This window comes from Pocillopora damicornis, chromosome 11 (genome assembly GCF_964200805.1).
Source record: "Pocillopora damicornis chromosome 11, jaPocDami1.2, whole genome shotgun sequence".
Taxonomy (NCBI): Eukaryota; Metazoa; Cnidaria; class Anthozoa; order Scleractinia; family Pocilloporidae; genus Pocillopora; species Pocillopora damicornis.
In genome coordinates, this window is record NC_142680.1 from 22,613,229 (window position 1) to 22,634,592 (window position 21,364).

At 39.6% G+C, this 21,364-nt stretch overlaps 4 protein-coding genes and 1 pseudogene across 4 annotated transcripts in view; 2 read left to right on the forward strand and 3 right to left on the reverse strand.

Annotated features, from left to right (window-relative positions):
* The window catches only part of LOC149038308 (uncharacterized), a 3,899-nt gene extending 2,114 nt beyond the window's left edge, over window positions 1-1,785 (forward strand). The window contains exon 6 of the mRNA XM_089187282.1: window positions 505-1,785. The gene's annotated coding sequence lies outside the window, so the exon portion shown is untranslated. The remainder of the gene's footprint in view (window positions 1-504) is intronic.
* Window positions 1,786-5,990: 4,205 nt separating this feature from the next.
* On the reverse strand, window positions 5,991-8,785 carry LOC149038309 (uncharacterized; annotated as a pseudogene).
* Window positions 8,786-11,001: 2,216 nt separating this feature from the next.
* LOC149038310 (uncharacterized) lies at window positions 11,002-12,397 on the reverse strand. Its single transcript, XM_089187289.1, has 2 exons — window positions 11,918-12,397; window positions 11,002-11,425 (listed from the first exon to the last, which is right to left on the reverse strand). The coding sequence occupies exons 1-2, from the start codon at window positions 12,231-12,233 to the stop codon at window positions 11,115-11,117; spliced, it is 627 nt and encodes a 208-aa protein (XP_089043415.1). The 5' UTR covers window positions 12,234-12,397; the 3' UTR covers window positions 11,002-11,114.
* A 421-nt stretch (window positions 12,398-12,818) lies between these two features.
* LOC149038311 (radial spoke head 1 homolog) lies at window positions 12,819-14,044 on the reverse strand. The gene is made up of 2 exons (XM_089187286.1): window positions 13,764-14,044; window positions 12,819-13,553 (listed from the first exon to the last, which is right to left on the reverse strand). Exons 1-2 carry the CDS (start codon window positions 13,937-13,939, stop codon window positions 13,073-13,075), a joined length of 657 nt encoding a protein of 218 aa, XP_089043412.1. The 5' UTR covers window positions 13,940-14,044; the 3' UTR covers window positions 12,819-13,072.
* A 113-nt stretch (window positions 14,045-14,157) lies between these two features.
* LOC113678366 (ubiquitin-conjugating enzyme E2 U) lies at window positions 14,158-21,013 on the forward strand. The gene is made up of 7 exons (XM_089187283.1): window positions 14,158-15,062; window positions 16,568-16,655; window positions 16,995-17,087; window positions 18,056-18,153; window positions 18,746-18,872; window positions 19,434-19,838; window positions 20,649-21,013. The coding sequence occupies exons 1-7, from the start codon at window positions 14,994-14,996 to the stop codon at window positions 20,786-20,788; spliced, it is 1,020 nt and encodes a 339-aa protein (XP_089043409.1). The 5' UTR covers window positions 14,158-14,993; the 3' UTR covers window positions 20,789-21,013.
* Window positions 21,014-21,364: the final 351 nt, after the last annotated feature.

Here is a 21,364-nt window from a genome sequence, read left to right on the forward strand (position 1 = left end):
AAGATATTTTTCTTTATTCTCATCACTTATTAAAACAGGATCTTGGTACCTTTTAAGGGTTCTTTTCAAAATTTGCGACAAGCACTCCTTTCCTTTTGATATGGGAGTTCCCTCCACACAGGGGCAACACTGGTTTAAATCTGTGATACAAGGGAGGTCAGGCTATAATTTTTATGCATGAGCATTAATGCCAATTCAACTCATGATTTGAGATACTTCCCCCAGTTCTATTTAGCCCCCTCACTAATCACCCTAACCCAGTTTCCCAGCCCCCACCTTCCCCTGATATTATGCTCAAAATTCCTGACTATGATGCCTGTTACTCATGGGTGGTCAAAAATGCCTCTTGTTGTTGTCTTTATGGTGTCCAAAAGGCACATTGATGGCAACCACAAACTAATCCAGCCATACAAAATTATCATTCATGGTGGTTTAGATGGTTTTTCAAGAATTATAGTATTCCTTTAGGCATCAACCAGTAACAGGGCTTTAATTGTACTGCAGTATTTCCAGTCAGCTGTTGAGCACTACAATTTACCATCAAGAGTTTGCAGTGATCTTGGAATGGAAAACATAGAAGTTGCTCACTTCATGCTTCAAGAAAGAAGTTTAAATAGCCACATCACTGGAAAATCTGTTCATAACTAGAGAATAGAGCATCTCCTGTGTGATGTCAACTGGGTTATTGTGAGCCGCTTTTTGAACATTTTCCTCTTTCTTGAGCACAGAGGAATTTTAGATCCAACAGATGAGGTGCATCTGTTTTGTATTCATCTAGTCTACATTCCACTGATTAACAATGTGATAAACCAATTGAACGGTCAGTGGAATAATCATCCTGTAAGCACATAATGCAATTTCTCTCCCAATCAGCTCTGGATACAAGGAATGCTACATTTCAGAAATTCTGGGTAAAAGGCTGTGACAGATGTGACTGCCAGCAAGGCTGTTAATTTATTCAATCATTAAGGGATTGATGAAGAAGGGCCTGTACCTGACATATAGAGTGACTATGCAGTTTCAGTACCTGACACAATTACTACTCTGACACTTAACCAAGAATTGTCACTGCAAGAAGCTGGAGATGCAGCCTTCCAAACTGGTGATCATGATGGAATCATAGCCTACAAAGTGGTATTGCAGATTGCTTCTTTTTATTTAAACTGCTATTCATAATTTACTGTATTAACTTCATGTACTTGGAACGAACTCTTAATACAGTTAGTATAAATTGGTTACTATTATACATGTCAGTATGCCAAGAATAAAATTACTAACGACAATGTGAATGGGAAACAGTAACAATAATCAGTTATAATTAGGGGTGTAAAACTTTGAATAGCTGGAAAAAAAAATACATGGTGTTATAGTGGCATATTGTATTAGATGCTTCATAGTATTAACACTATAAACCTGAGATATAGCCTTGATTTGCAATCACTCAAAAAAATAACAAATGAGGGAAAGCTGTGGCTACATTGCATGCATAATGGCTATTGCAGAGAAGTTTATACCCTTGTAAATTAGCTCTTGTAAGCTCTTTTATGTTAGTGTTGAGTTTGTTAGCTGTTAACGAAATAGTTAATATGCTGAGTAACTTGAAACTGGAACTAATTGAACGTGGAACATTTCCTGAGTAACCCAAACGGATTTTAAAATTTTATTGTTTTATATGAAGGGTCCACTGGCATATTTTCCTTGGACACTGCTTAGGAAATTAACAGAGATGTATTAAATTGAGCAGCAGAAATTTCTAGCAATAAAGGAGCAAAACATTCCCATAAACATGTGTAAAGTCATGGATAATTGTACCAATTACAGAGATTTTTTTCTTTAAAACCTCAAGTTACGCCCTCCCCTATTCAGTCTCTTAGTGATTATGATTCTATGTGTTTTTTTTTTTTATGTCCTATGAAAAATTATGAATAAAAATGGTTTGGGGCCCAAGAATAACACAACTATTAACTGAAAGTAAGATAAGGAAGGATCATCCTTTCATGTCTATATCTTGCCAAAACCAATTTTGCCATAGGCAATACTCTGATTCTTCCGATATCAGCCCAACGAAAACCGGCGTCATTGTGCAGAGTTTGCAACTGTTGCTGTAAGATCTGTAGCCTTGGTTTGCCAACTAAACCATTCCTAGCCACAGTTGAAGGACGATCGTTTAGGGACGATGGTGCAGTAAACGTAGAACGTTCCGAGTCCTCGAAAATTCTGTCAAAGTCCCTTGAAAGTTCGTTCATAAGAAAAACAAGTTCGTTTAGATCAGAGATCACCTCAACTTCTTTTGGGAAGGCTTCTTCTATTCTTAGAGTCAAAGTGACAAGAGTTCTTTCGTTTTCTCGTAAACGGCGACTAAAAAATTCAGCCGAGTCGTAGGACGCAGTGTTCCTTTGCCCTTCTGCACTTTCCAGTAGCCTACCCAAAGACGTAAAAATCCTTCGATGTTGGGCAGCCAAATCCGTACACCTTGCATAGTGCTTCTCAAACTTCACTGATCGTCTGCCTCTATTTCCGCCATTTTGAAAGTGTTAGTTTCCGGGGCTTCTTGTTTAATCTGACTTCCGGTCATTTCTATTTCCGCTTCGTCATCTTTTAGTTTTATGGAACATCTTTTAGTTATATAAGGTCACGCGTGAATGAGTCAGGAAAGCGATGTATGCTGCACAACATCGATGTTTGACATCCAAAATCGATGCATTCCGGATGAAATTGATTTATTTTATTTTAAGACTTGTATTATAACGCATAACAATAATGTAATTGAACAAAACATTAATGTATCCATGTTCGATATTTTGTCCGTAAAAGAACCTCATAATCTATTGAACAACACTACTACCGTGAGACAGAAGAACAAAACTCTAATGAATGGAAACTGCTTGTGAAGAAAGACGCGATGTTGGATTCACTTGATGCCAGGGAACGTAGCTACGATAACAGTGCGAATGGCGGTCTGCTTCCTGACGCCTATTTACACCTCGTCAGAAAAAAGGCCGCTAATTAGTGATCATATAAAAGGACCTCTTGTTGCAGCGTTTAGATCACCCCTGATGAAGGCACTAGACAGGAGTGTCGAAACGTTGGGTCTATGAATTGTAACTTCTTCGGTTACATTCATTAAATCTGCAAACCAGTGTAACTCCAAATTATTTCTGATTGTCCACCTGGTTGCCGTGTGAACTTTAATATATTTTATTTGCGAGAAAAGTATGGTCAAACTGTTGTTACAAGGGTCAACCGGCTCACTAACATCAGAGTCCGCATTGCTAAGTATCGCTGTCATTTGTATTTCAATCACCGTTGCAAAGAGAACCATGTGCTTCCATCGAGTTTGAGATTTCGGCCTCCTTTACGGAGTGCTAAAGGATACAAGCTCATGGTCCGTACTGGTTTTTCTTTTAACAAGCTACGAATAGATGAATGTCACAGTTCCATACTGCGGTTACGTACGTTATTCTCTCGTTCACTCAGTGAACTCTCTGCTTTGATTAACAACTCCGAAACTTCCTGGGTCGAGGAATTTTGCATTTCGAAAGAACTGCAGACGTTTACCAAACAGAGAGAGAGAAACATGAGAGAAAACTCCGTCACATGCTCAGTAAGAGGTCTCCTGTTAATTCAGGCTCATCTCTGAAAGATAAATGGGTCATGAACCTTTCCTCCAAGGAATTATCCGCGCTGGAACGGAGTGGTTTAGAGAAGGGTCTAAAGTTTGCTATTGCTCCTCGCAAAATACCGACCGCCGAAATTGTCGCCGCTGTTGAGGAGAGTATCTCTCAACTCGACGACGATCGTAGGCATTTGGTAAGAGCAGAAGTAAGTAGCGTACTCAGGCGTGCTAAACCTCCTCCCAAAAGCATTCAAAAGGATGTTTTCAATGCGCTTATAACTCTCAAAAAGGATCCGGACAGGCTCGTATTATCTGCTGACAAGGGTAATTGTGTTGTGGTTATGGACAAACAGCAATATCACGACAAAGCTTTGTCTCTGCTCAATGATAAGAGTACGTATGCTGTCTTAAACTCTGATCCTACCAGTAAAACTCAAAGAAAGTTAAACAAAATGTTGCTTGATTTGAAAAAAGCTGGCAGAATTAGTGACTCTACGTACAAAATGTTATACAGTAGTGACGGCTTATGTCCACGTTTTTATGGCTTACCTAAAATTCATAAACCGGGAATTCCTTTGAGACCCATTGTCTCTTTTGCTAATTCTCCGACTTATGCAATTTCTGGTTATCTTGCGAGAATTTTGTCGCCTGTTGTTGGGAATACTGATTACACTGTCAAAAATTCCTGCGAATTTACGGATTTCATAAGAGATAAAACTCTTGACGCTTGTGAAGAATTAGTATCTTTCGACGTTGTTTCGCTCTTCACTAAAATCCCAGTTGATCTTGCCGTTAAGGTTGCGGAGGAAAGACTCAGAGAAGATGCTTCCCTAGGACAAAGAACTTCTTTGCCTGTGGAGGATATTATTCATCTGCTGTCTTTTTACCTCAAAACCACGCAATTTACATATAACGGCACATACTATCAACAAGTTTTTGGTACAGCTATGGGTTCGCCTGTTTCTGCTGTCATCGCTAACATGGTAATGGAAGACGTGGAACAAAGGGCCTTAGCCACTTCACCGGTTAAACCCTTTTTCTGGAAACGATATGTCGATGATGTTATTTCTGCGGTATCCGGAAATGAAGCGGAGCGCCTTATAGCGCATTTGAATTCAGTAGAGCCGTCGATCCAATTCACCCTTGAACGTGAAAAGGATAGACATTTGCCCTTTCTTGATTTAAATGTGTCTAGAGGGGTTCAGGGTAATTTAGAGACATGTGTCTACCGTAAACCCACCCACACCGACAAATACCTCGCTTTCGATTTTCACCATCCTATTTGCCATAAAAAGTCTGTAGCCAAAACTTTACTTAGGAGGGCTGATTGTCTACCATCATCACCCGATTCGAAGGCTGAGGAGAGGAAATATGTTTCCAATGTCCTAAAGGCAAATGGCTATACAAAAACTTTTCTCCGTAACTGCCAAAAACCAGTTACAAATAGTAACGCTCTTGATGAAAGGGAACCAGCGACTGGTTTTGCTGTTATTCCTTACATACAGGGTGTTACTGAACCCATCAAGAGAATTTTGAATAGCCACAACGTTAAAGTTGCTCAAAAACCTTTTCAGACTTTGGGGCATATTTTCGCCAAACCTAAGGATCCTGTCACGAAAGAACAACGAACCGACGCCATTTATTCTATTCCTTGCAATGACTGTGATAACGAATACATCGGACAGACCAAACGCCAGTTTGGTACACGGTTAAAAGAGCACCAAAAAGCGGTTTTTCTTTGCAAAAAGGAAAATTCAGCTTTATCGGAGCATACTTGCCTAACCAACCATACAATTGGGTGGGATAATTCTAAAATTATCACCACCAATCGGCGTTACCACCAGCGCCTTTGTTTGGAGGCTTGGCACATTAACTCCGCCCACGCTCCTTTAAATCGTGACGATGGTGGTCTGCTTCCGAACAACTGGGCTATATTTTGTATCCGGTCTGCCGTCTGCTGTCTGCATTTTGTATTAACAGATATCTGTGGCACTAATACAGTTATTTTTGGTTACATTTATTCGCACAACACACGTAATCTACTGTTTGTGAGGTGATTCGACATTTCCGTTCTTTTCCGCGTTAATACTCTTCTTTCCTTTTGTAAGAATGTAGACCACTTATGATGTTTCAAGTAATCCACCCACCCTACAAAATATAACTCTTGCATGCATAGCATGCCTATGTTTTGAAAGAAGTGTATGCCCTTAGCCAGACTTGAGCTCACTGTTTCAGTATAATAGTCTGACACCCGTAGTATCACTACACTTGATTCCAAGGATCCAGTACCATCCAGGTATCCCAGTTACCCTGCTCACAGGGTCTAATATTTATTTAAATGAGCAATTTTTAAAAGACAGAAAATGTCCTTCTTTCAATAACGTGGCGGAATAAAACAATCACGTTCTAGTACAACATTGTTTCCTTTGATGTCGTTATGAAGGTACCCTTTACAGTGCACATGGTCTAAAGCACTGCATATCTTTTTAAATATAGAAATACAGTTTGCTTTAGTAACTGCGTTGCTATCGGCCGCTTGATGGAGAGTTACACTTTCTTGCTGAATACCATGAAATTGAGTCACAAGGCATAATGGTGAGGCCTTTGTAACAACACCAAAAATCATGGATAATGAATTCAATCGCTTCTTTATATCTGTGGGACAGAAGGCCGCCGATGACTCTGCGGAGCTCGCTCGCCTTCACGGCCTACCAACTACTCCTGTTTATCTCGGTTCAACTCATTGTGATGAACTGTTTGACTTCAAAGCAATAACCAGTGAAGATGTGTGAAAAGTGATTATGGCTATGCCTTCTAAAAAAGCTCCAGGCTATGACAGAATTCCAGTGTTTGTGATCAAGGACTGTTTACCGTATATATTACCAACTCTAACTGCATTGATAAACTCTTCTTTTAACAACTCTGTTGTCCCTAAGGCCTGGAAGAAGTCGGTAGTAGTGCCACATCTTAAAGATGGTGATCACGAGATTCCTAGTAACAATCGCCCTATTTCATTATTGCCTTTACTTTCTAAAGTGACAAAAAAGATTGCCCTGAATCAGTTCACTGATTATTTGACTCAACAAGGCAACCTCACCTGTCATCAAAGCGGAAACCGTAAACACCATTCTACTGAAACACTGAGTTTGCTTGTCACCGGTCATATATATAAAGCGATGGATAAAAAGGAAATCACGGCTATGGTTCTAATCGACTTGAGCAAGGCTTTTGACAGCATATGTCATAGAACTCTCCTCACCAAGCTGAAAGGGCTCGGTGCGTCAAATGAAGCGTCAAAGTGGTTTGAGAGCTATCTTACAAACCGAATGCAGTCAACACGACTCGGTACATCTCGCTCTAGAGAGTTAACTGTCACACATGGCGTGCCACAGGGGTCCATTCTAGGGCCTCTTATGTTCAGCCTTTACATGAACGACCTACCGTCCGTTGTTAAGTTTTCAAGCGTAGAGTCATATGTTGATGACACAAAGGTTTATCTTTCGTGTTCATCGAATAATATTGACTCCTGCCTTGCAAAAGTCTCGGAAGATCTCCGACTTATTGCCTCCTGGTGCTGTACAAATAAGTTGCTCATTAATCCAGACAAAACTAAACTTATTCTTTTTGGAACGAAACAGCTTTTAAGTGGGGTTCCTGATATCAGAGTCCCCTTTCTTGGGCAACACTTAATTCCTGTGTCCTCAGTCAAAGACCTGGGTATAATATTGGACTCGAACCTTACTTTTAATGAACACGTTAACACCCTGATATCGTCTCTTGTTTCTACCCTATGCCAGATAAGCAGAGCTAGGCACTTGTTTTCCAAATCAGAACTTACCACCATTCTGAATTGTCTAGTTTTTTGTAAACTCTTTCATTGCTCGACAGTTTGGTCTGGAACGTTTGCGCACAACATAAACAAATTGCAACTTGTACAAAACTTTGCTGCCCGTGTGTTGACACACAGCAAGAAGTTTGATCACATCTCACCAGTGCTGCGGGCACTGTGTTGGCCTTCTATTAAGAACCAGTTATTAGTGCGTGATGTTACGATGCTATACAAAATAGTCAATGGCCTTGCACCACCATATTTAGAGTGTTACGTCAACAAAAGATCAGCTATCCACAGCTACAATACTAGATCTAGAGACAACTTAGTTGTACCCTTTTGTAGGACAGCCACAGCACAGAGGTCTTTTAGTTATAGAGCAATCACTGCCTGGAATTCTCTTATAAGTGAAGACACGAAAAATAGCGCAACACTCTCAGTTTTCAAGCGTGCAGTAAAGCGCGATATATATGACAGCCCGTAGGAATCTTTTTTAGGTATAGAATTTTAAGAATATGTTAGTTATTTATTTATATTTGTTTCTTTATCATGATATTATTGTAACTTTTATAGGTAGTTTTATTCGATTTCCAATTATTGTAAATTAAATCGGAAGAGCCACTGAGTGGAGATTTAATAAACTTACTTACTTACATGGGTAGATGTGGATAGTCCCCCAAAGCAGAGACGACCTTTGCTTCGTGAAGTAAATCTCTTCTTGCTCGTTTTTCATCCTCTGACGTTTCGTTGTGAGTCATTTGCTTGGCAATAACGTCGATGCCTAGATAGCGCCCGAGAAAACATTGTCCAAAGCTTCCACTGCCACCTGGATTTTTAAGACAAGTATTCAATGTTTTCTGGCCTAAGTTATTTGGGTTCAAATCTGGACCCATTGCTCGCTGTGGTTTTTTTCCAATTAAAAAGGTTTGATGACGTTTCCCACGAGGTTTCTGCGAGACAACCGTGTCGGCACCAACAGCCATTTGAATTATCTTAGCAGCTCTTGAGCAACCACCCAAGGCCTCTTTCTTCTCTTCACTGCCTGGTTTAAGCGCGAGGAGACGGGGTTTCTTGACATTTTGTGGCTCAAAATGTTGGTCCGAAGGACGCGGCTTCTTTCCCTTAGCCTCAGAAGTACAAGGCACCAAGTCATTCGCTTCGCGGTTGAGTGATTGAAGTTCAACATTTTTATTCGTTGAATTCGGCATTTGCTTCCCTTGTTTCCTCTTTCTCCATTCTTTTCTCTGTCTGTTTCTTTCTTCTGGAGTGTTTTTTCGTGATTTAATAACTCGCCCTTTTCGTTCTTCTTCATCTTCAAAATCCTTCTTAAATTCCGCCATCATTATATAGCTAATTGATCTATTTCCGAAACACAAATGAGCTCGTGATCGGTGTAAACAAAGGCTTGTTGATGTGAAGGAAATTCAATGCTCATTTTAATGAACTTGATGATATGTGAAAGCTCGAGTTGCTCCTCAATCTTTTCTGGTTTGCTTTCATTATGTGACTTTCTTCTGTCAGAATAGTGTCGGGAAAAAAACGTCGGAAGGATCGTACGTGACAACACCCGCCACGCCTCGACTAACGCTAAAAAAGCTCCATACAACAAGGAATTGTATGGGGCTCTCAGGGATACTTACAGTGCAAGCCCTGTGTGTCTGTCCGTTGAACGGATAGTAAATGAAAAATAATCAACATCCCGCTTACCTTTGCGGATCCTTGCGAATCCAATCCAATGATTAGTCATTGTTCAGTTTTTCTGATGTTTTTGAAGATTCGAGGACCTTAAATTCGGGCAGAAATGTTTGTCTGTACTCTGCAACAACCGCAAAATGAAAAAAAGGTCTTGAAACTGATTTGCAGCGCCACTCTCTTTCCGAAGGTTGACTCGTTCCGTTCTTGACCAACACGAGAGCTGTACTTCCTACAATATTAAATAAAGGAGGATAAACTGTGTTTAAATAGAAATATCTGAAAACGGACATGTATTTAGATCCTCTTCGAAATCCCGCGCAAACAGTAACTGCCTCGTGCTTCTCTTCCAAATTCGAAAAATTAATCGCTCAAATAAATAACAACGTACACAAAACAGGCTTATAAACGCTGGTGAAGTTCATGTTGATCTTACCATTGATATGCTTTGTAGCCCTTGACGATTCAGTTCATGTCTCCTCTCTCGACTTCGACTGGAAACCTTACATCCATTTATTTGAGCGCAAGAACTGAAAATGCTGCAAAGCTCGGTTCCAGCGTTAATTTAACATGAACAATTGCGTAATATATCCGGGCGGGATTCCACATGACCTGTTATGCAAATTCTGAGAGATCGTTCCCAATGACCAGCCAATATACATATAGTTCTTGTTTTTATGCTTAAGGTCGGTATAAACAAACGGGATGAAGGACGAACCATCAAATATGTAAGTGTTTCATGGTGCTTAGGATACGATTTGATTCACTATGATCTGCATCGTTCAAAAGTACAACAAAAAAAAGCTCCTGTCCCAGTCGAAAGTGACTGGCCAAAGTGGATTACAAAATTATATAGGCAGCTAAACGCTATTGCGTCAAACGATGCACATGAAGTCCACAAAAAAAGAGATGTTTTTGGAACTCTATTTTCTTTTGTAACCAACCTCAAGAAGATAAACCCTATTCATCCAGTTTCTTTGTTGTCTCTTTTGAGATCATTAAACGGCACTCAAGGGATAGTTGCCTTTCAAATGGGTTCTATTCGTTCTTGTATGGAAGACTTTCGATTTTCATAACAAGAAAGCTTAAAAACCTATTGTGTCTAAAAGGCCGATATTTTTGCAAAATTACAATATACATTGAATCAAAAGTCTTTGCGGGGCTGTCGATTTCTGGTTGATTACTTTGCGAGCAAAATTTGCCTACAAAAGTACGCCGCAGCAGACACGTTCAGCCTTAATCGTACTGTGAGCTTTCTCGCCTGGACATTCTATGGCGATTCTAAGCTCTTCGACAGCAAAATTCATGGAAGTATTGCCAATCGGAAAGTAAAAAATTATTGGCTGACAGACGTTAGCTGTGCTAGGCGTTCTGTTGGTAAAACAGCAAACAGCGCTATAGGAGGGTCTGAATGGGGGGGTCAAAATGTCGGTTGTCGGTTAAAATTTCATTACTTTGTCGGTTGTCGGTTAAGATTTTTGACCTTTGTCGGTTGTCGGTAAATCTCAGTTAATAATTAAAAATACACGTTAATTATTCACATTTATTATGCAATTTGCCCAGTTTTAAGACTTTAAACTCTAGACGAAGTGTAATACTTTCAGATCTTTTAAGATCTTCTTCCCTACCTGAGAAGATTGAGAATTTGCAAATTTTTTGTTGTTTTCTGTGTTTTCAGCCATGATTTGGGCTTTAAAAATAGCTCCACGGTTTCTTTTACCAACGCTACAAGAAGACGGCACGAACATTGGTTGTCTTGGTTTATTTTTAAAAATACATTTTAGCCCGGCAAATTCTTTATTTTGGCACGCAAAATGCGCCACAATGCCCATCAAAGTGATAATAATACAGTTTTTAGCCGGAATTTAAAAGAAACTATCTTTACATAGCGAACGCACCAAGTGAGCGTTTTTCGTTGTATAAACAAGGCAGTGTTTATAAACAAGGAATACCGTAGAATTTCCAAAGTAGCGAAATTTATGACTTTTGAAAATCAGGTAAACGAACTACAAGTGCTAATTCAGCCCTACCGTCCTGAAACTTTTGAAGGTCTCCTTGTTGCCTTTCGTTTCTCTCGATGTCACCTCCTTCAGTCATGATCCTCTTTGCCAGATTTTCATCTTCTTTTGCTTCTTCTCGTGATTTCCGTTTCCTTCTCACTTTTGACTCGTCACCTTTCTTCTCAGTGTCGTTCATTGACTTCTGCTTGCTTTTATCAGATGTAGCCGGCGCCTTCAGCAACACTACTGGCTTTCCGGTCCAGTTTGTGACCTCTTGGATAATGTGTACTAAAATATTAAATACCGTGTGTTTTAAGTTTTCTCTTTAGTAGGCTTTTGGGAAACTTACACAGTTCTTATCAGCAAATGCTCGTCAAGATGTATAAAACGTGCACATCGAGCGAAATCTCTCGTGCGTAGCTTCCCTCGAGGAGAGAATTGAATATTATTTGAACGTCTGGTTTTCAGAAACGAATAAATTCAAGGGCGTGTATAAATAGACGGGGTCTTTAATATGTTAAGCTACACTGTTGTTCATTCACCAATTAATCAGAAAGAAGCTTATAAACTGATTTACTCGCTACTTCTTTGTAGAGATTTTTCTTCTCAATTTTCGCATTCAAATGGACGGTGAAAAAGAAAAAAAAAACATTCCGCTCCACAAAACAACAAACAAAAAACGGTGGAACCAGAGTTTAACCACGTTAACATTTGAGCTTAATATTTAACTACAGAACTAAAGTGATTCATCAAACTCCGCTGCACGCGCTCCACACTTACCGTTGAGCTCACTGCTACTTTCATCCGATATTAAATTTGGAAGTTCAAGCTGCCATTGCCCATCCGTCACAATTGCAAAATTTTCGCATTTGCCCGCAGGCGATTTCGCCAGGCGAAATAACTTTAACGAAAATCCGCCAATTCCATATTGATGTGCCTGCTCCTTTAGTCCTAAAAACTCCGTAAGATGTTTTTTTAGTTCAGATACTCCTCTATGAGCTTCTTTGTCTACTGGGACCCTGCTTCGATGACGTTCGATGGCGACTTCTTCACCTTTTCGAAAAAAACTCACGATGACTTTAGCAATCCCAGTCATGACCCGACCGCATGAACAAACAACGAGCAATAAAAAGACAACAGCAGGGCGTCTGGTCGGCTCGACTGTGATCCGCTGTTCTTGAAATGAGACAGCAGGGCGTCTTGTCAGCCCGATTACGAGCCGCTGTTCTAGAAATGAGCCCACGCTGCTCAGCGAAAAGAAGGATCCCGTGGATTTAAAGTAATTTGAAGACAAGAAATTCTATAATTCGGCTAAATTTGGAATTAATGTGGTTACATCGGGTGAAGAAGGATTTTCTGAGCTAGAAATCATCAAAATGCTGTTCTTTCTGAATACAAACATCCCTATCACGTCTGACCATGTCGGTTGTCGGTTAGAATTTATTTGTCGCTAGTCGGTAATTTTTCCCCGTTTCGTCGGTAGTCAGTAATTTTTTACGCCCTTTGTCGCTAGTCGGTTAACCCCATTCACACCCTCCTATAGTAGCGGCGCGATGAAAAAGCGAGAGAGGTCTGGGTCTGCCGCGTAACGAATCGGGAGACCCGAGCCTATCGATAGGAAGTTTTGGTCTGTGGATGAGACTCTGGTGGGTGAACCCTAAAATGAAACCACTGAGCAGTATTTTCGTGTAGTACTATATTTGTCTCATTATAGAGTAGGTATTTATGTACATCCAGGACTCTAAGCGTTTGGTTTTATTCAGCTCTTTTAGCCTTTACGTTGGTTCACTTAAAAAAATATAAATAAAGAAAGAAAACACAGAATCCAGCCTGAGACTTTTTTGATCCGACACCATCTATTTTATGGCAAATCAAGAAATGTTAAAACGCTTTCTCGCAATTTAATGTAGATCAACTAAAACCTGCGCTTAATTTTCAATCCAGTGGTACAAGTTCCTCTATCTTCCACTTTGGTTCAACAACAGTGATGGCTTCCTCTTCCTCATTGTCAGGCTCAAGAACAACTTCAACCAGTTCATATCTCCCCCGCATCTCGCAGCCGTGATCAAACACGTATTTACCTTTTCCGCTGGGCTTATCCTGCAAAAATCCCCCGGAATACCGATGGTTAGCATGAATCAATTCCCCGACTTCGTCCATTTTCCCATGGACCCACATCCCCCGGTATTTAGACCCGGTCTCCAGGTACGTGTACTCCCCTTGACCGTGACGCTGGTTGTCGGCCCACTCCCCCTCGTAAATGTCCCCGTTCGGGTAGGTGTATTTCCCGCGGCCGTGACGGACATCGTTAAGCCAGTACCCTTCATATTTGGAGCCATCAGGATACAGGAATGTTCCTTCGCCGTGTTTTATACCGTTCATGTAGCTTCCAGTATATCTTGCTCCGTTTTGAAATCTAGAATCGGCAAGAAGAATTACCTAGTTAGAATTAAGCGCTTAAACGGCATCTAAACGTGAAATGAATTTTATCAAGGAGAGAAGACATTGCAGAAGAATCTCATTGCGGCTTTCAATTTTCAAAGGTCACCCAGATTATCATTTTCCGACTAAAGTTGTCTCTATAACTTACTGTTTTTCAATCGAATAATAACAAAAAAGATCTCACTTGTATGTTCCCTGGCCGTGTCTCTTGCCATGTGAATATTCGCCTTCATATACATCGCCATTAGGCAGCTTAGCTTTTCCTTTTCCATGTCTTTCTTCTTCTTCATTTCGATCACCTTCATATTCTCCTAAATAGGGGACTCCTTCGTCCTCAACGCTTTCTTCATCTGACGACATTTTATTTTCAAAACACTTTCCTGCTTCAGCTCCTCTCAACTCTTTTTACCGTGGTTTCTGTTTATAAGCCGTTTCTAGGGCATAATATTGAATTCAACGATTTGAATAAATATTCGCTCTTATGTCAATATAGATAGGCGGCCATTGGTTGATAGAAAGGACGAGACAGGTTATTGTTTGCATAAGAGCTTCTTGAGCTGCTAAACTAAAGCAGATTTGCATAACGCATCAGCGTGCCTACTAGATTAGTTATAAAAGCCTCCAAAAGCGAAAAAAAGTTCGACTTTGGAAAATTTTAGCGCCACGAAAATTTTTACTCCACAGTTTCCTTGAGAAGAAGATCCGTCGTACAAGAAACTTCGCTTGATCACATAGCTGATCTACAAATGCCGCCCTAACAAACACATTCATTGCGTATCGCTCGGGCTGTCGACTCCAGATACGGAGCTTCCCGATGGAGCTAACGCACTAGACTTCAAATGCGCATAATAAATTCAGAGTTTATTTGGGTCTTGAAAAACAAAAGGTTGATCGAGATTTTCCGTTGCATAAAATTTCAATTTGAAAATTATCTGCGAACAGTTCAAAAGATCAAAACTGTTCTTTGGGATGGGATAGAGCTATAATCATACCCGATATAGACTAAGAACTAAGATATAAATGATGTGATAACATTAATAATAATGGTAACTGATAACAAGAAAAAAAAATTGTAAATTTCGATGATCGCGAGGGCATGATCGAAAACTGGGAAACTGGGCTCTAAATCTTATTTATTGTTGTTGCTATGCAACCACGCCGAAGAATAATTGTTACAATATGGCGGACGATACAGGAGAAGGTTTCATCTTCCTTCGATTTTGAATACTGGTACCCCTGTAGAGCGCATCAAATCGGCTGCAGCAGCGATGTAAATTATGATTAAATTTAGTGAGGAAGTTTTCATGGACAGAGTGAGGTGTTTGTCGGAGAGATTGCTGTAATTGCTCTTTCGTTTTTTAAGTAACTTGCCTCTAGAGAGCCGAAATTGTGCGTGCTCCAAAATAGTGGAAGAATGCATTCAAGGGCGCACATGTTACTCGAGAAAGAGTGGTTTAAATTGCAAAAGGAGGAACTTCCTTGGGTAAGTTCCAATAATCACACGTGTACCTTCTAACATTATGCAGTGAGCGTTGTAAATTTAGTATGTATTGTGCTCATTTGAAGTTTATTTGTGTTCATTGCGATCGTATAGTGTTGTTGTTCACATTTATATGTCTTACTTCCTTCAAATGATGTGTCACGAGTCTAGAGGTAAGAATTCGATGTAGTACACTCATGTACAATGTTAATTGGTCCACGAAACGAGGGATACTAGTCACTGTTAACAAAAGAATTTAAGGTTTCTGTTTTCACCTAAGTAAATACTACTAGTTTTATTATTACTCCCTCGTTCTTAAAATTTGAGTTTGCCGATGAAGTGGACCTGATCATCTATTTAGTGGCTGGATTTATGAAAGTCAGCACTTTGGGACTTGGAGTTTTTACTGTTCATGAATTAATCAAAACTAAAACAAAATTCTTGAACGTGATTGGTTATCACCAGCCTGATTTGAGCACTAATAGGACAGTGTACGCATCATAGTTGTAATTGGATAGTGTAATAGAACAGTTAAAGAGACAGTTAACACATCATGCCATTGTAACGCATCACATGTGCTGTTGTCTCACATTTCGCTAGGTTAACTGTTGCTTTTTTATGAAAATGTTAACTGATGTCCAGTTTCTTTCTTTAAGTTTTGTCACAGTTTTGATTAATTGGTAAAAGTACAGGACTTAGACCTAATTCTGTCTGTAATCATACTTGTGACTAACAAACTGACTCCTGCTTCGCAGTCATCTGATTTTGTCAATCACTCATATGATTATGGACCAAATTGGACTCCACTCAGTCCTATTACCATTATTAATTGTAACCATTTCAATTCCTCAAATGTGATTAGTGCATTGAGTGTTTTATTTTTCACTAATCATTCCGTACAGTGGTAATCAAACAGTGTAATTGGACAGTTGGTTGTAATCAAACACCGGCAATCAGACAGTTGAAGCAGCAAATCATGCTATGTCCTCTCAGCCAAATCCACCAGTCACAGAATTGATCTCAATAACCATAGCAAAAACCACATATCTTAGAAAAAAATGGGGATTTTCCAAACTGGAGGAATAATTTATCCAAAACATTGTCTCCATTGGATATATTTGTACTAGATGTAATTTTTTTTAACATTGTAATGGTTATGATTAATTAGTGACAGGACTTTGTGTCATCCAATTCAACAGTTATCATACCCATGGTTAATAAATTGGACTCCTGCTTCTTGGTTGTCTGATTTTGCCATCACTTGCATGACTGAATTGGACTCCGCTCAGTCCAATTACCATTATGAATGTACATCTAAAGCTTGAAACCAGAAGTATGTGTGTGATATATCATGGTTTGATTGGGAGTCGCAAGGGCAGATCCAAAACTTTTTTTATTGTGGATGGGTAGGATAAACTTTGATTCAGAGGGAGGAAGACCCTCTCTTGAATTCACCACCCACCACTGAGTCATAATATTCCAGGGTTTATATATTTCTCTTTGTTTAGGGTATAAAGGCCAACCCACTGAATGAGGATGTGGACATGTTTACCTGGGAAGGTACCCTAAAAGGCCCTAAAGACACAATGTGGGAAGGTACACAAATCACTGTTGTTTTTTTGCTTTCCTCTGCCAAAGACTGTCTATAAGTCATACGGCAAAATATCTTCCTTAAAAAAAATGTTGAATGATTTTGATCTTCATTTTGTTAACCCTGTGACTGTCTTCACCCTTAAACTTCTAACTTTTCCTCACAAATTCAAAACATTATTCAATAAAACAAGGGGTGAGAATACAGATACACATCTTACTTTGATATAGTACCAAATTCTCATAACTAGCTCATAAGGAGGTCTATAAAAGTTAGAAAGGAGAATCACCTATCTTATCTTTGAAGTTAATTAAAAATAATTGTTTTTCTATCTTTTTTTTCAGGTGGTGTCTTCAAGTTGTATCTTCAGTTTGATGAGTGCTACAATGGCAGACCACCGAAGATTTTCTTTCACACAATACCCTTCCATCCAAATGGTGAGATTAATATGTTGTAAGGGTTGTAGGGTCGGAATGATTTTTTGCATGTAATGTTTTGGATTGCCCTGGAAGTTACTGTGTTCCCCAAATAGAGAGTTTGTAATAAATTATGTTTGCTTCTCTCAGATGCAGTAATGTCAAATTTTTTATTAGGGCCAAAGGAGTAGGGTAATTAATTAAAAAGGCTTGCACCCTCCCCCTTTCCCAACTTAAAAAAAGAGACCTTATGGCTCCTTGAAAGTAACCTCAGAGTACCACTTTAGAAGAGTTTGAATGTGACAAATGCAATGAGAGCTTTTTTACACTGTCAAAGTTCTCTTGAGCAGGTGCTGCTTGAGGAAGTGTTTCAAGCCTGTCATGATTAACCACAATCAACTAAACTTTATGTCACACTTCCCCTCCCCTTCAAAACTTGTTTCTCTTAGTCTGTATGTAGATTTTTATGCAAGGAGTATATTGTGGAGAAAAATGTATTTTTGACTAGTCACAAGTGCGAAACAAAGAAAAAATTCCGAGTCCCCTTGAGGAATCAAACCTCAGACCTTCAGATTTCACAATCTGATGCTCTTCCACTATCTGATCCACAGAGACTCTATGGTGAGCAAGGCCCATAATTTGTGAAGTCATATACGTTCATGTACAACACTTGTCCTGTATACTGCTAGGATTGGCAATGTTGCTGATCCTAGCAGTTAATGCTGGACACATTTTCTTTGTGCCACGCTTGTGACAAGACGAAAAACATCTTTCTTTATTTCTTTACCAGGCTTAAAACTTATCATCTTCCTTATTCTATTTGCAATATATTCTGGGTTCCTCCTTCCAATTCTTACCAAGACCATCATTCCATAAAAGTTTACAAGCAGTATAAAGCTATTCGTAATGATCGAAAAATTAAATTTGCATCCTTATAGTAAAGAAAATCTTCAGATTTTAACTGTCTCTTGCCATTGTTGCTTTTTTAGTTGATGCAGACACAGGTCAAGTATGTGCAGACTTTCTTGATGATTTGAATTGCTGGGAAGAGTTTTATTCAATTTCTTATATGCTACTTAGTATCCAGGTAAACAAAACACAAATAAAATGCAGTAATATAATGTCTGTACATGTAGTTCTAGTTAAATACCTACTGGTACATGTAGTTCTAGTTAAATACCTACTGGTACATGTAGTATTTGCTAATTTGTGTTTATTCTAACAAACTCATATTGCAAGATGCTGTGGCCTCTCATTTGACATGCTGGGCTTTCAGGTCGAGAGTTCCCAGCTTGCATCTGGTTTGGGCATTGTGTTTAGTTCTCAGGCATGACATTTAACTTTCATCGAATAATTAATAAGAGTTGAAGAGTTATTGGTACTGAACTCTTGATGGATGGAGACCTTAATCCTTTAACTCCCAGAAGTGATTAACAAGTCACTTCTCCCTACAATATCCGTTGACTATCCAGCAAACAGGTAATGAGAATACTCAAATGTATCAGGTAGAAGTTGTTATCTTGATCTAACACCAAATTCTCATAACTTATTGACAAGGAAATGTGTTGCAGCCAGAGGGGAGAATTAACAACCAGATCTTGGGAGTTAAAGGGTTAAGATTTTTGACTGTACAACCAAAGATTAAATCACCTCTTTCAATTTCTTGTCAAATTTCACAGATGCTGCTACCAAATCCAGTTCTTGAGGATGCTGTAAATCCTAGTGCTGCCAGAATTTTTGCTTCCTCACCTAGTGGTTTCAGACAGACTGTGCTTGACTGTGTTCTTGCCAGTAAGAGAGTTGAAGGTGAAAATATCTTTACAAAAGCTGGCATGCTTCTGCTTTCATAGACTCATGCAGTTTTGCAGAATATCTCAAATTGCATCCAATCTCATAATAAATAGGAAATCCTTTAATGAGAAATGCATTATCTCGATAAAATGGCAAAGGAAAATGCTATTTTGCTACAGATTTATTCAAAGAAATTCATGTGAACTCCAGGAGAATTGTACATTTAAGGGAGGGGTGGGAGGAGAGAGGAGAATAGGGAGGGGGAGAGGAGTAGGCAAATATTAGCAGAAGTGAGTGAGAGATCTCAGAAGACACTATGCGTGTTGCAGTGCGCAAAAGATTGTTGCAGCATTGTAACGTTTCTCGTCTTGCAGCGCATGGTCCACTGAAAACGTGGCACGACATACTTGTTTTTCAAAAAGAAAAGAATTCCAGGTGATTATAAAAGCTTCATTTAGGCCGCGCTGTTAACGAGCCCTCGATTCTACTCAAACGCAGGCTCCTAGTTCTTGAGCAGCGGCTAGTCATAGAGACTATGTAAAATTGATCTTTCACGTATGCACATTTTTAATTCAGCTGGCCTCAAACCTCACACGGCCGAGGAAGTCGACCTGACTCGAATGTCCCGTAAAGATCCCGAGCCACCCGCGAGAACTCCTGACGAGAGAAAAAAGAGCTCGAAAATCGGAAAAGTTTCGTTTGATGACTATCATGCAATGTGGAGTGGAATAGCTACAACTAAACCAGTTTTGAGTTCAAATAATCCGCTAAGTGAGGTTCTTAAAGCCGATTCCAATCTGCAAGCCACACACTTTGGACTGCCGCAACAGGAATTACACGAGGAGATTCACAAACAATTGACAGAGCATAACGCCATAATGTACGGAAACTTTGATACTGGGCGAGATGGTCGGGACTTAACGGAACTGAAGACCACTAGGATTCAGTTGCTAAAACAGATTTACCTTCCTAAACAGCAAGGTATGGTTTGTGCCAGTGTTTTTCGTGTTAAGGATTTTTCTTTACACTCATTACGTCGTCACGGAAAATTAAGTACTGGGAGGGAAAAGAATGTGGGCCGGAAAACAGCTTTTGTTAGGGCAATAGGCGTGTATAATGGGGCAAACTGAGAGGATGACGTGTGCAAAGGAGAGAAAAGTCGTTTATTCTTTCTGGGCTCCGGCAAATGATGTTTTTGGCGAGGAAAGCCTTAAGTTTTCAAGTTCGTCTACAGGCAAACCGACTACAGAATGGTTTAGTAACAACTTCGGCGTTGAAGAGCATATTTGTTTGAAACAGTAAATAAGCTACATTGTACTCAGCACCGATACTGTAACACAAAGTACAGTGCAGGGAAATGCAGACTTCATTAGCTTCAAGGTCCTCTTTTTTGTCTCATATGCAGGTTAGGTGTTATCGGTTTTTAGAAGTTGGTTTGCCATGCAACGAACGCTCAAAGCTAAACCCGTCTTAAATGAAAACTGATTTTATCCCAAACTACATTGGCATAAGTTACAGACACAAGAAGAACTTGGAGATAGTTTACGAACATTGTAGCATTTTTAGCCTGTGTATAATTGAATTTAAGCTGTTGGTTTACAAATCGTTCGTCAAAGGACTCTCCCACAAATGATTTACATACAAATTCTCCCTGTAAGATTTTTTCTATCATTCAGTAAACAGGCTCAGAGAATCGAGATTTGTTTCTCTTGAAATTGATTTGATTTTAATTAAATCTTTGGATTCAAAGAGTTATATATTTATTTTTTTTATTTATTTATGGTCACTCAGGAGGTCTTTCCGGCACTGAGACTCCCTTATCCAGAACTCAGACCTATGCTCCTTCACCGGCGGAAACAAATGCGAGAGACCTGGAACCTCATGACCAGGAAGTCGAGGATCTGTTAGCTTGGACTAATACGTTGCCTTAGCAACTTCAGAGTGGATACGACGAAATATGCGAAGTGGCAGCCGCGTCCCAGTTGGCGCCAAAACCGACGTGTTCAATTACCTGTTCTTACTGAACACTGGTGGACCAAACTAGTTACGCGTGAACAGATGTAAATGAAGACACTCAAAGGGGTGGGTTACTAAAAACAACAATTGTCAAACGCTTCACTGTCTCAAAAATAAAATACAACGAAAGTAAGAGCAAAGCGGGTGGGTTGTGATCTGTAGGTTGCGAATTGCGGTGAGCGCCATTGTTTTTGGTCACGGGGCTTTTCTAGAAACAGAGCTGCGACTGTTGCGCAACGTTTCTCCTGGAACGCACGGAAGCATTACAAAACAATTTGATGTCCTCGACTTGGTTGGTTTTCCATATTTTCCACGGTGTAAAGGGAGTCCCATTGTTAAGTTGGTAGGTTTAAAAATTGACAAATTTATAACTGTCAGTCGTAAGGAAAATTTAATCGTAAAAATTTTACTTTTAACCCTAACGAAAAGAAATTGGCCGTCAGCCATAAAAACCATCACCCCATCGAGACCCTTTGTAAAGGCTCCGCCTA